This window comes from Falco cherrug, chromosome 5, assembly GCF_023634085.1.
Source record: "Falco cherrug isolate bFalChe1 chromosome 5, bFalChe1.pri, whole genome shotgun sequence".
NCBI classification, from domain to species: domain Eukaryota; kingdom Metazoa; phylum Chordata; class Aves; order Falconiformes; family Falconidae; genus Falco; species Falco cherrug.
In genome coordinates, this window is record NC_073701.1 from 91,691,181 (window position 1) to 91,705,387 (window position 14,207).

General features: G+C 43.7%; 1 protein-coding gene across 1 annotated transcript in view; it reads left to right on the forward strand.

Annotated features, from left to right (window-relative positions):
* Positions 1-14,207, forward strand: part of LAMB4 (laminin subunit beta 4) — a 44,959-nt gene that overhangs the window by 20,380 nt on the left and 10,372 nt on the right. The window contains exons 16-26 of the mRNA XM_027815457.2: positions 16-137; positions 845-965; positions 1,951-2,128; positions 3,494-3,637; positions 3,863-4,094; positions 5,664-5,821; positions 7,405-7,629; positions 8,757-8,977; positions 10,171-10,267; positions 10,619-10,994; positions 11,361-11,521. Coding sequence (XP_027671258.2) covers positions 16-137; positions 845-965; positions 1,951-2,128; positions 3,494-3,637; positions 3,863-4,094; positions 5,664-5,821; positions 7,405-7,629; positions 8,757-8,977; positions 10,171-10,267; positions 10,619-10,994; positions 11,361-11,521 — 2,035 coding nt within the window. The remainder of the gene's footprint in view (positions 1-15; positions 138-844; positions 966-1,950; positions 2,129-3,493; positions 3,638-3,862; positions 4,095-5,663; positions 5,822-7,404; positions 7,630-8,756; positions 8,978-10,170; positions 10,268-10,618; positions 10,995-11,360; positions 11,522-14,207) is intronic.

Below are 14,207 nucleotides of genomic sequence, written 5' to 3' on the forward strand. Positions count from 1 at the left end.
GTCCTTTGTTTATAGTCCTTGGAAGACTGGCTAGCAAGTGTTGCTGTTCAGCCTGTTGGTATTTTGTCAAGTCAACACTGCAAAACCAAGGGCCTTTCACAGGAGCCACATGTGTTGCCTCTCCCAGCTACGAAGAGGTCTGACTATTCCTGTCTTTTTGCCTGTAGATTTTCTGTGTTCAGATCCTTTACTGGAGTGCTGCAGAGTGATAAATGTATGAGAAAGTGGGAACGTTAGGAACACATTGTGGCCTTTCATGTTGCTGTCACACCACAATACTATGTAGGCTCTAAGGAAGAGTCTGATGCTCCAGTCCTCAGCCTGGGAAAGGCTTGCCCAAGCCAGAAGAGCAGCCTGAGATCCTGCTGGGGCTAGTCATTGCTTTGGTAAAGATCCAGCTGCAGGTGTTTCAATATAAGAAAGGAAATACTGACTTAGAGTCACTGTCCTAGCCTATTTTCAAAACTAGCTTTTCAGCTTGAACCTATGGAAAGAGTAGAGAGGGACCAAGAGGATGTGACCAGTTTCGGTCAAACAGGGACAGGAAAGGACAAATATGAACCGTGAGTTGCAAACTCCTCTGCTTGAAGTAGTAAAACCTGCCATTTTCAGTTTAATCTCACCAAGTTTAAATCGTGCCTGGTGAATCATCCAGGCATGAGTCGTGCAGCTTTCCCAAAGCCTGCAAGCAGGGGGGCTGGGTGGGCTCCCGGCAGCAGCAGGGCTTGCTCTGGGCTGTAGGTGTTAGGATGCAGGCACAGAGGGAAGCGAGAGCTCCCAGCATCCTGTAAACTTGCCTTGTCCTGACTCCTGCCTATAACTGTGCTTTATTTCTGCTGAACAGGATTGCACTTTTGCAAACTACAGTCTGCCTGGAGCCAGGAACAGAATATTCTGTGGATGTGTATTTTTCTCAGCCCTCTGCCTCTGACCCAAAAGTGAAATCTTTCATCTTGATTGACTCGGTGAGTAGTTCTGTCACAATTCCCTTGAGGCTGTGCCTATACCAGTGTGATTTATTTATTTATTTATTTTTACTCCAGATACTTCAAAATAATTTATAATGTCTTTTAACAGAAATTCAGGGAAGTGTGCTTCTGCTTACCTCTGTTGGCACTGTGTTTGCATATTTTTGTATGGAAAGACAGGATTGTTACTGTTTTAATTTTCATGGAGAAATACCAAAACAGCTCATCAAGTTATATTTGTTGCATATGTTAATAATCAGAGTATTTATCCCTATCTGTTGCTCATTTATTATGAGCACACTCCACATATGCTGACAACATGCTGTGGTCAGGGGTATAATAAATTTATGCAGTCCTTCATCACTTAGTTTTTTTAAAAATCTCTGTAATTTGTCTAAATCTAATTTTAAAATCATGGATATATTTAAAGATTACATTGGAAAAGTAAAATTACTTCTGTACTTTCCCAGAAATTGGGTGCAGACATCTCCCAAGTTTCCACCAAGTCAGGAGCTGGGTGTTAGTTTTGGGTCCTTCTCTTGAGAAAAATATTTTTAAGTCCATTACTCTAATTTCTTCTGTAGAACTGGACCTGACAAGGGCTGGCCATACTTGGACATAGACCCTTCAGATGATTTTTCTCTGTCTTGGTAATATAAGTAAAAAAAAAAAGCCAGATACTGGTTTTGGAATCATCAAGATGTCACCTCTTAGAAGCAAAACCAGTTCTGAGCATATATCTGTCTTATTATAATCTTATTCTTTTATATACAGGGTCTCTTTTATTTGAAGAACTCAGGGAATGTCTAGACCTTCAGAATAAATGTGAATTTAGATGACCAAGCAGCACAACAGCAGATTTGGAAACGTAGTGCTCTGGGCCTCTGTCCTTGCAATGCAGAGCACAGTAAGAGAATGTGGGAAATTCTGGTTTTCAGTATATCTAAGCAAAAGTATTTTCTTTTCCCTTTTAATGCCAAAGCTTGGACTTATTCCCAGAATTGGCTCCGTGGAGAACTTATGCAGTGAAAAGGATTTAGATGAGTACCAGAAGTATCACTGTATTGAAATTGCATCAGAAGTTGGACCTCATGTCCTGCCTGAAGCATGCACACGGCTCATAGTGAGCATGTCAGCTCGTATTCACAACGGCGCCGTTGGTAAGGAGCAGCCTGCACAGGCAGCTCTTTTGGACAGTTACTGGTTTTCCCTTGAGTTTATAGAATATGTTGACTGGAGAGCTCCCAGCCCATGGTGGTGTAGGTAAGTGAGGCCAATCAGCATGTGGTATGTATGGACATGCAGGATACGTCCCCTGAACCCTGAGTGCTCTGCAAACACCTTTTGGTGGCATGGCTCTTGGGCTCCATCACACCTGATGAGCTTCATGGAGCAGCAAGATGGGGACCACGGCAGTGCTCATGTGTTTTCTGAACAGCATTTCAGTCAGATGCGGCTTCACCAGATAGCCAAAGCAGTAACTTTCCTACTTTTCTTGCTGCTGTAAAATGACAGAGGAGTTTTCAAGCCCCCTCCCTGGATGCTGCAGGCCAGCTAAATGCCCTGATAGGAATCCAGGCATGCTGGCACACAAGCTGATGGGCTGGAAAAGATTCACCAAGAAAACCTTGGAGGTGTCCTGGCAAGAAGGTGGTGGGAGATGGGGTTTGAAGCCTCAGGCAGTCTTGTGGACCCACTGTGGAAAGGGCAGCTGGGCTCGGTGGCTTAGGAGACTTACCTGGTGTTGGGGCCAGAGAAATGGAACTTCTCTGCACTTCCAGTAACAGGAGGGGCCTTCCTGGACAACTTTGGTGGCCAGCTCCTTCCAGGGAGACTTGACTCCAATGGGCCTGATAGTATTTGCTTGGTTTGGGCTATTTTTAGAAGGACCAATGCCTTGCTCACACAGCATGTGATGTGCTCATGGCTCTATAGGCACAGACCCTGCTCATTTAAGTTTGGGCTGTGCTGAACTCCCCACTAGTTCGATTCCCATAGTGATGGGACTCTCCCAATGAAACATGGCGCTTGGCTTTCTAGCGTTGACATCTGAGCATCCTAGACAAACACCCTCTGTGGGTTAGCAGACCAGGTTCATTCAACGAATTAGTCCAAGGTGTCCAGAAAGCAGCAAACAATACACAGGTGCAGGCTGTCTAAGTACTACTTGCAGGTTATGTCCAGTGCTGCAGCTAGACATAGATTTATAGCAAACCTTTCTAAACTTCAGGATATCTCCATTTTGGATCTACATTTTGCTATGCCCTCTTCTGCCCTGTCCCAAATATGCACTGAAGGTGATGCCCTGAAAGTGGCAGCTCCAACACCGAGACTTGTGCTGGTGCCTGATACACCATCACCGGTGATGCTACAGCATCAAATAATCCAAGCTATGGCCATCAGTGGTTAGGGAACCCCGATAAGAGTAATCAAGCTCTTTCTTTCCCATGTTTAAGTGCAAGCTTACGAAGGCAGTCACACTCCCTTATAACCAAACCTGTTTTCATTTTCTTTCCCCTTGGCAGCATGTAAGTGCAATCCCCAAGGGTCACTCAACGCCAGCTGCAGTAAACTGGGAGGACAATGTCAGTGCAAAGCCAACGTTGTGGGACGCTGCTGTGACACCTGCTCTGCGGGCAGCTATGGCTTCGGCTTCCACGGCTGCTACGGTGAGTACTTGGCAGCTAGCACCAGTGCCAGTATCTGGCTCTTCATGCATACCCCGATTTTTTTAGGGCTTTGGATCCATGATTATGTGTGAAGCAATATGAAAAATGTTTCCACAAATAATGGATTTTCCATGCCTGCTGTTGCGCTGCCTTTGAGCAGTCTCAGCGATGAGTAGGGTTGTGGGAATAACTTCAGGACACATCTTTGCTTTTGGTGTTTTCCAGAATGTGAGTGCCACCCGCAAGGCTCACTGAGCTCGCTGTGTGACCAGGTGACAGGGCAGTGCTCCTGCCGCCGGGAGGTGGATGGTCAGCGCTGCAGTCGATGTCTGGCTGGGTATTTTGGATTTCCCCACTGCCGTCCTTGCCTGTGTAACGGCTATGCAGAGTTTTGCGACCCGTTGACTGGAGAGTGCCTGAACTGCCGTGGGTTTACGGCTGGAAGCCACTGTGAAAGGTAAGTTGATGGACAGTGCTGCAAAGCTCACCCAAACACTGGTGCTCTTTGAAATGCCTGTGTTGCTGGAGGCCCACCTACAATGCCGTGAATGCATTGCTGACCTTAACCAGAAACACGTACCTAAGCTCAATATTAAACTGGGTGTAGCTGCTGAATGGCAGGTACCTATGGCAGGTTTGACAAATGCCTGTGGGGGGACTGCGGGCATGGCACGCAGACAGCATTGCAGTGGGCTCTCTGAAAGAATGCATTTGAGACATGGGTGCCATGGCACCATGGGGTTGGAGACATGTGCAAAGCACTGTGTATGAGATCCGCTGACTCCTGCTAGCTTTTACATTGCCAAGAGACTAACCTCGTGCTGAATACTCATTTTAATACCTGCAGTTATCTCTGAGGAGCTTAAATAAACACGTACTGTTTTCTGGTCATATTAGTTCCATACAACCAGCAAATCACTTTTCCCATGTGTTCCAGCTCTGTTCAAAACAGTGCTGCTCTTTTTTATTTTATACAGTGGCGACAGCATCAGAGCTCAACATGGATGTCAGAGTTAAATTCTTTAGCTGTTTAGTTTGGCTAGACTGTACCTTGTAATTCACTTTTAGTATTTCCCCATGAAACCTACTGAGGTTTTCTTGCAGTGCTTTTGGACGATACAGCCTTCGGCTATTGTGCTTGTAGGCAGCAAATATATTAAAATTGGGAGACTGAACTACTTGTTGCCCTGTGCCTCTACAGGAGCTCCACACCCCAGGGCAAGGATAATTGAATAGCCAAGACTTTTAGCCTGGCTTGTGTACATAGAGAGAACTGTGCTCCCATTTGTCATAGTAAAGCAGATCAAAGACAGGATGCTTCAGAAGGTGCTGTGTTGCTACAGCTGCAGGGCTACAGGGTGCTGGGACGCAGAGGTGGTGGTGACAGATGGGATGGCAGGGGTAGCTGAGCCCCCAGAGCTCCCTGCCTGTATGGGTAACAGGACAGCCACCACTGCCTTGAAACAGCCGTCACCCCACGCTTGCAGAACATGTCAGACAGAGCATGGCTGACTTCAAAATATATGCTGCATCTAAAACATGCAATATTCTCCGAGTGCTCTGAATGAATCGTTGCTTTTTTGCCCATGTCAGGACTTTCCAATGTCGTCCCAAACACTTTGTGTGTGTGTATGGAAATAGACGAATGTGTGTGGTTATAGGTGAATATGCAGAATTTTTACATGGCAGCTTTAAGCTGTCTATGCAGAGCATGTGTGGTATGTCATATGCATATATTATAATTTAGAATAAAATTGTTCCAGAGTAGGTGAAAGTCTTCAGAAATATTCTTTGAAAAGAAAGGATATGCTTTTTCTTTTTGGGATTCCAAATTTTGGGAATACAGCTCTGATTTTCCACTTTAGAACATCTTTGAAGCTCAGTATATCTGTAACCAGTTAATGGGGATAGTATTACAATGACCTGGAGTGTTAAATTAATTATACATACATTACATTGGTTCAGCTGAGGGGACTGAAAAGAGTACTTGACAATTTCTTCTGCTTTGTGTTGACTGCTTTGACAGGTGTGTGGATGGCTATTATGGAAACCCTCTGAACGGAGAACCCTGCCGCCCATGCATGTGCCCAGGGGCACCTACAAGCAACAGGTATTTCGCACATTCCTGTTACCAGGACTCCCAGTCTGCACAACTGGTCTGCAATTGTCTCGAGGGATATTCAGGTACAAAGCAAAATAAGGACTTGTTTTGATTCTTTTAAAATTAACATAAGAGAGAAAAATGACCATCCTCAGCTTATCCTCTGTTCAGAAATGACAAGTGAGGTAATGGTAATGGCATAGGTAAGGAAAGTTGACACTCAAATTTACTGAAATTATGTGAGGAAGTCCTGACTGAGAAGAGTAGGGATTATGCAATTAGTGTTTGAAGAAGGGAATCATCTGTGTGGATACAGTGAAGCCATTAGTCTGTTGAAATTCTCTGAAAACCTCCTCCTTTCCAGGGGCAGTACATTAACCTGATGGGGAGAGGGGGGAAAACTGTAGTTGCTCCTTACCTCTGAAAAACAAGCATTGGAAATTCAAATCAGAAAGAACAGGACATCAAAAAGACCCAATAAAATTTCCTAATCAGAAAAAAAATCTTTCTTCATATAGAGGAATCTAGCTTTGATGTTATGCCCAAAAGTGACTGTTTCACCATTCAGATGGTCACTTTAGAAATGAAGTTCCCATCCTCAGTTGTCTCATATACAGATGTTTTTGCAGCAAACTGATGCCTCGCTTCCTAAGATCCCGTTGTCGTAGCTTGAATTTCTGCAGGGAAACCTGAAGGTATTTCCCTCCCCCGGGGCATTAGAAAGGTCTCCATTGATGGAAGCAATCCCTAATGGGAAACGCTGCCAAAAACTAAACCAATGGTGTCATCTTTACTTAGGCCAGGTTCCTTTATAAGTCAAGAGCAGTTTTGCTTGAGTAATTGCTGTAGGACCAAAATGATCCTTGTTGGTACTCACCCAGGGAACTTCTCTCCTCACAAACCACTGCAGTTCTTAGTTCTGGACTATCCTCCTCCTGCTCCCTTCTGACAAGGCTCTTGATCACCTCCGTGGCACTGGGCTCACTTCTTCAGAGGCTGTTAAAGGCTGTGGTCCTGAAGACCATGGTGAAGGAGTAGTGTCCTTGGTTGAGGATGAGCCAGTGAATGAGGTCGCAGCAACACCAACTCAGAAGGGTTTCTGAGATGCAGAGAGGGTAGCACTCCAGTCATGGCAGGCATTGGGATGGCATGCAGAAGTAATTGCAATGCCAGCAAGCGAGGACAGTGTCCCAGAGCTGGTATATCCTCCTGAGGGTCCTCCACTGGGTTATGGAAAGGAGGGAAGGTCTGCTGGACTCTGTGTTCCTCCAGGAAAGGGCAGCCCACACCTTCCCATGCTGGTGTTGGGGTGAAGGGCCCAGGGAAAATCCTGCAAATATGGCCAATCCTCACCACTGCCATTGAAAGGACTTCACTGGAAAAAGATATTTGGAGGTATTGTGTGAGGGGGTACCTGTTTACTCCTATTTCCTCGATAAAAACGGCATGGGATGATGAAAGTGCATTTCCATCAGATTTCAGTGTGGGACGTGTAATTTAAACTGACCGTAGGATTGAAGGGCAACAGTCTCAGACTGGTGGATCTTTTCCATTGGAAACGTGCGTTTGAACAGACAATCTGAATCCTTTAACAGTATTACATGGAAATTACATGTTTCACTTGAATTCCCATCAGCCAGCAAATATTTTTACCTTCCTCCAACAGGCAGTCAGTGTGATGAGTGTCCTAGTGGGTTCTACAAAAACCCAGGCAGCCCCAGGCTTGACTGTGCACCATGTCCCTGCAATAACAACATCGATCTGACAGACCCAGAGTCCTGTAACAGGGTCACCGGGGAATGCACCAAGTGTTTACACAACACCCATGGAGCAAACTGCCAGTTCTGCAAACCAGGGTATTTTGGCTCAGCCCTCGATCAAAATTGTCAAAGTAAGTAAGCAACAGCATTGCAACCGTGTATTACTACCCAGAAAAGTTCTCAAGTAATTAGGCTACAGGGAGAGGTTAGCCCTTGGAGGGACAGTAAAACTAAAGCAGATCAATGGAGCAAAACATGATGAGAATATCAAATACATTTCTATGTGTACCAAATAGATATCTATCAATGACACAAATAACTGTTAATGTGGCATCTATTAAATTCTTTGTCGCCCAAGTCTTGCTAAATCTCATACTGCATATCACTTCTAGGAAATACTAATTTGTGAAATGTAATCAGTACTCTGTTAGAAAAATAAATGTGTGTTCAGCCCATTCAGGAAGGGATCAAAAGTAAAGGACTCAAAGATAACTGTTTATCCATGTTGCTGGCTGATGCCAACTAAGCAATGCTCAGTTAACCAGATGATCCCTTGCTGAGCTCCCTGCCTTACCAGTTGTTTTCATTAAGTGGCTAGAATGAGTCTGTTCAGGCAATTTAATAGACTCCATGAGGACAGTCAGTAATTCAGCACTTTAACAGAAAGCCAGGAGTGTTTAAAAAAAAAAAAACAAAACAGCAAGGCATGAGTTTTTTCCCAACACTTCTCAAAGACACAAATTTTCACAAATGTGCCTGACTGAGGGTCTAATTTCTACAGGCCAGACAGTTATAAGTATTTTCAAGAAACTCTTCCTGGGAATCTCTAAAATACAGTTCAAACCCATGTCTTGTGCATTCTTGGAAGATGTCCGCTAGAAATGGTTAAGCAAGGACTTTTGGCTCCTCACAAGGAAGGCTTCTTATCTTATTTGGCTTACTGGAGTTTCCCACACTGCATAGTGCCTACTGTAAAACAGCTTCTCCTTACCTAGCATATTTAACATTTCATTTTAATAAGATCCAAAATTCACTACGCCTTAATTTTTCTTGCCTGTGTTAAGTGCTGAATGTTCCCAGTAAGTTTGCTCAAAGCAACATATAAGCTATTATGGAAACATAAGTAAACTATATGAGATCAAAAATGCGTTCAAGGTTACTAGGAGTAAACCAACAGCATGGGCTTTATATGCAGCTCTGATTGTCCATCCGCTGTCTATATGCTCATCTGCTGTAGCAGTTGTCCTTCTTTTTCCAGGGTGCATGTGCAATCCAGCGGGTGTTCACCCTGCCATGTGCCCCGGGGGAGATGCAGCCTGTCTGTGTGACCCAGCCACTGGAGCTTGCCCTTGCCTGCCCAACGTGGTAGGCGCGACATGTGACCAGTGTGCCTCTGGCTACTGGGACCTGGCTAGTGGAAAAGGATGTCAGATCTGTGACTGTGATCCAAAAAACTCCCAAAGCAACCAGTGCAACCAGGCAAGAAAATTACTCTGCTTTCCAGGAACTGGGGTGGTGGTGTTCTGGCATGGCACAGCGGGGACCCTCTTATAAATGAGGATAGTTGTCTGTCAGGCTCTCTGAAAACAAAAAGTCTTTGGAAGTTTGCAGTTGGTGCCATCACACTTGGAGTCATTGTATCAAACGTGCTGTTCTGGTAATGTGGCTCTGCTTGTAAACAATCTCTCTTTGTCTATGTGTTTCTTTGTCATGTGGATCTAAGAAAACGTCACACAGGAAAAAATGGCCTTGTAAGTATATGTATAGGGAAGAAGGAAGTCCAGGCTTGGACCTGAGTGTCTCATGAGTACTTTTTAAAGCGTTTATTTTTATAAAAGTAGCAGCTGTGGCCATTACAGGAATCATGCCTCATCTATCAGACTGCTAGAGTAGCTTTTCACATCTTCGTTTCCTGTGCATGTTTTAGGGCTAGAATGTAGAAAAAATAATACAGCATTTCAGAACAGAGAGGTGGAGTTGTGGTCCCATGGAGTCAACAGCAATTTTGCTATTGACTTTAGAGCACCAGGAGCTTATCCCAAGTTCTTGCTGATGTGCTTTCACATTTTCCTTTCAATGTGCTTTCTGTTTGTTCAAGTTTATTTAGCAGACTTATTATTTTTCCTAGCAAACGTAGCTTTTAACTTCAAAGAACTACTACTGCTGTTCTGAGCTGTACCAGTTATCAGAGCTATAATTCCCTGCAGTGTAATTTAGCAGCTGAATTCCAAAATAAATTTTCTAGGACAATGTGCATAATGTACCCTCAGAGTTTTCAGTTACAGTTATATCATGTCGTTAAAAGTTGAAATGCGAAGGTGAGTACTTTGCTCATTCATCTGTTTTGCAAAGGAAAAGCATCCTCTTTTCAATCATAGTCAGAGGATGAGTTCTTGAAGAACATCTCTAGACTGGAACATACAAAGTCTTTCATATTAGTAAAGCAGAGCCACCTCTCAAAGTCCACTTTGTTTTCACAGCCTTCAGGAAGAAGACAGGAAGCATGGGCCAATACTGTGTAAACCATGGTGTTCAAATACCATGTGCAAGCAGGATCAGTGCAGTCCCCACACAGCTATATAAGTCACAGGGAGAAAAAGAAACACAGTAAATAATGTATATCCAGCCATATGGCTCTGCAGGAAGCTATTTAATCCTAACTGTCTTTACAGCTTACAGGCCAGTGCCCGTGTAAGCTAGGTTACGGCGGAAGACGTTGCAATGAATGTGAGGATAATTACTTTGGCAATCCCCAGACGCATTGCATTTGTAAGTATTACGAAGTGGGGACAACTGGATTAGAAACTGCTTCAAAAGAAGCATTTACTTTTTATATTCATAGGGGAGATGGGACATGCATCTAAAGAAGCAGGCTTTCATACATTTGTGTGCATGAAATGGTTAAAAGTGTTCATATTATTTATTTGTATTGTTCCTTCTATGGTTATGATGGGACCGTGGAAGTTAGAGATGAAGCAGAGGCGTTAGCCAGGCAATCCACTTTGCTCTACCATTTCAAACACTGGCTTGCATTTATTGTCTTGAAGTGCATGATTGTACCTTTTGCATGTCCCATGGAAAAGGAACAACTGGATTTAACTTGCTGTCCCTTTCTTGCAGCGTGTGAATGTAACCTGGAGGGAACCAGCCAGCCCAAGTGTGACAAAGCCACTGGCACGTGTAACTGCCGTGCTGGTGTCACTGGCCAGTTTTGCGACCGGTGTGGCCGCGGCTTTGAGAAAAACTTTCCCTCTTGCCGTCAGTGTCATCTTTGTTTTCATCAGTGGGACACTGAAATTACTACCCTTGGTCAGACTGTTCAGGGGTTAATGAGGTTTGCTGCAAATCTCGACGATAAAGAAGGACGAATGGCCATCTGTGACATGCGCTTCAAAGCCTTTGAAGATGCCATTTCTGAAATTGAAAGAATTTTGAGACATCCTGTTCTTTCACTGGAGGCCCTCTCAGGCATCAAGAATTTTCAGGGCTATATTCAGTAAGGGCTCAGCTGCTCCTGAAAAAATCCTTGGCTGAGAAAGCAGTCTTCCCCCGGGCTCCACCAGCCATCCTTAGACATAAAGTCCTGCTTCTGAGAGCACACAGATGCTGGACTCCTAAGTCGCTGTTTTCAATAAATCTGTGAACAAAATAATCCTTATATATATTATTTGTCCCTCACAGCCGTATAATTAAATGCTGGAATTTTCCAGTTCATCCTAAGGGTTTTCTAAATAAGCCATTACAAGTAAATGTTTCTGTTCATTTAGAAATTTCTCTCTTGTCCTCTAAAATATTGTGTATATCAGTTCTAGTTTAAAACCAATCTGGTCTGACTTCTGCTTAACTGCCATTTCCCTCTCAGACAAAAAGTTGCACAAATGGATCCCCCTCACAGTACACCGTATGAGTTTCCTGACCTTAACAAGAACATAGAAGACATTGGAGAAGAAGCTGACCTAGTGTATGAACTTCTACAGCAGAAAATACATCTGCATCAAAGTTTTAATTACTTGAACCTCAAAGGTAAGGCAGCCAGCAATTAATTGAAATAGGTGAACAATTTCTGTGAAAATTCAGAATGTTTTTCTCACCATTGAACCTTAGAAAACTAGAATCTAGGGATCTTTGAAATGTTGTATGGCAGCACAAAAATACAAATACTAACAACACTTTATACTGATTTTCCAAACTTGCTTTTATGTTAAAATGCCATGATTTCTACCATCCTAAATTTCAGATGCATGTGCTGGGGTCATGTCAATCAGAAGTCTTATGAATCCCAATGTTTAGATGGAGATTTAAAAGCCACCCAGTTTGACACGGATCATACGGTAGAACAGCAAAGGATTTTTTCCCCACTTATGACTTCTCTTGCTCTTAGCAATACTTTAAAGAATGTTGTACAGCAATGGGGTTTGTTTAATTAAAGCAGAGAGTCATAGTGCAACTTCTTAGTGTTCCCATGGGAATATACTTGACTTTATGTAGTAAGGAACTAGCTCTCCATCATCAAAATATATGACATCAGAACTGTGTTCCTTGGCATTTTTGAAAGAATTACACTGTCTGTGCTTGAGCTAAGTATAGTCTCCATCAGCTGCTAATAGCAGTAATGACAATGTCACAGACTGGCTTCTGGAGAAGGACGGGAATATATGGCAGGAGACTGTCAGCAGTATACTCACAGCCGCCAAGATACGAACCCCCATAAAACAAGATATGCACCACAGAAGACACAAGCTACAGCATTCCCATTTACAGTTCCTGTGTTTCGTTTGGGCAAGAAAAAGATTGGCCTAGGCAAGATCAAAAAAAAAAAAAATAAAGGGAGGAAAAGTCTAAAGGATACAAAGCTGAGGGAAAGGAAGAAGGGATACAGAGGGATTAATTAAGATTTAGGGCTTCCCTGCCCTGTTGTACTTGGAAGCGCCCCTGGGGCCAGCTCTTCCACTCAGGTCCCTGCGAGAGCGGTCAGTGCAGCTCTCCCAGGCTCCACTTCCCAATCGAACTGAGTCGTGCACTCTGAGAAAGGCAGCAAGGCAAAGAAACAACAAACCCCAGGGAGGTCAGTGGATGCACAGCTGAAGCATCCATGGTGCTGTCTGGTCACGTTCCAAACCCACTTCATCTTTCAGCCTCCAGAGATGGATAAACAGCCCTATAAAAAGCACACGGGGGTGTGGGGAGGGGAAGACCTTGAGTTTAAGCTGAATTTCTGGTTGGGGCCACAAATATTCATTGGTCCTGCTACCAGGCATCTAACAGCACAGAAATAACATTTCCCTCAAGATTACCAGCTTCTCTGATATCCGGGAAGAAGCCTTTCTCCCTTACCCCATCTTCATTTTGGGACCAGCAGCACATCCTGGGTCTGGCTCTGTCTGCTTTTTCATCTCTCTCTTTTTTTGGGGGGTGGGTGGGTTGTTTTTTGGGTTGTTTTTTTTTTTGTCCTCGGGTAGAGCAAGATGTGGCCATGTTCACCATCTGTGGCACATTTGACACTTGTGCCCTAGACACACTTGGGAAATGGGCTCCTCCCTCCCTCCCTTTGCAAAGGATCAGGACTCAGACTCCTCACAGGTGTGCATTCAGCCGGCTGACCTGGAAACATCAATATCTAATGATGTATTAAAATCACTGGAAAAAACAGGACACAAGTGTCCTTGAAAGAACGCCTTTATGAGATCTCATTAAATTACGGCTTTCCAGCCTTTGCAGCCACTGTGGTATGGTAATGCTGTGAGTACAGCTTCCTAGGCTGTAAATCAAGCCTGTGCTAAGATGCTATATTTAATGTAAAGGAACCTGGAAGCTCTACAGCTCTGTCACAAACCAAGTGTGAAAAATGCATTTGGGCCACTTAAGGGAGAGCTGAACCACTGTAAAATATTCCTGCAATGGAACTGTTGCACTGAAAACAGTCTCTGGCTTAGATATGGAGTTACAGCAGCCTCTTGCCAGGTATTTTGTATTCGGAACTAACTTTAAACTGTACATTTTTTCCAAGAGTTACAAGATAAAATAAATAGCCTTGGTTCCACACAATAGCTAAACATTGTTCAGCTTCAGTCAAAGCAAGGCCCCAAGGGCTTTAGAACCTGATTCAAAGCATGCAGGACTTGATGAGTGCCTTGTCATTGACTTCAACTAGTAACTGAGTCAGTTACCAGCACAAAGAGGGATGTTAATAAATGACCTCTAATGCTTTTTCACTGCCAACACATCAGTTCTGGCTCATTGCCCATACTGGAGATTTGGGGACAACTTGGGTTCTCTGGAGATCTGGGAAGCCCCAACAGCAGCAGCTTTAAATTATGTGTTTTGCAAAATGCCTGAGCCTTTTCCTTAGGCTATTAATATGTACTATTCTCCAACCCTTTTGAGTATGCTGAAGGGAAAGCTTACACTAAGCAAACAAGAAAGACTCTTGCTGGAAAGTATTTTTTGCCTGGTCTACAAGCTTATCAAGGAAATTTTGGGGTTTTTTTAAATACGTCAACCCTGAAATTGGATTTTCCAGATCCAAAGAAAACTCATAAATTCCCATTTGTAATCTAAATTTTGGGCTCAGTTTAGCAGACCATTTAACTTTTGCATGGTATGCTGAACAGACAGGACAAATGCTTTCCTGACTCACAATCAGAGAGCTGATAATTTCATAGGTTTTGCAACTGGCAGAAACAGTTCTCCTGCCTAAACTTCAAAACAG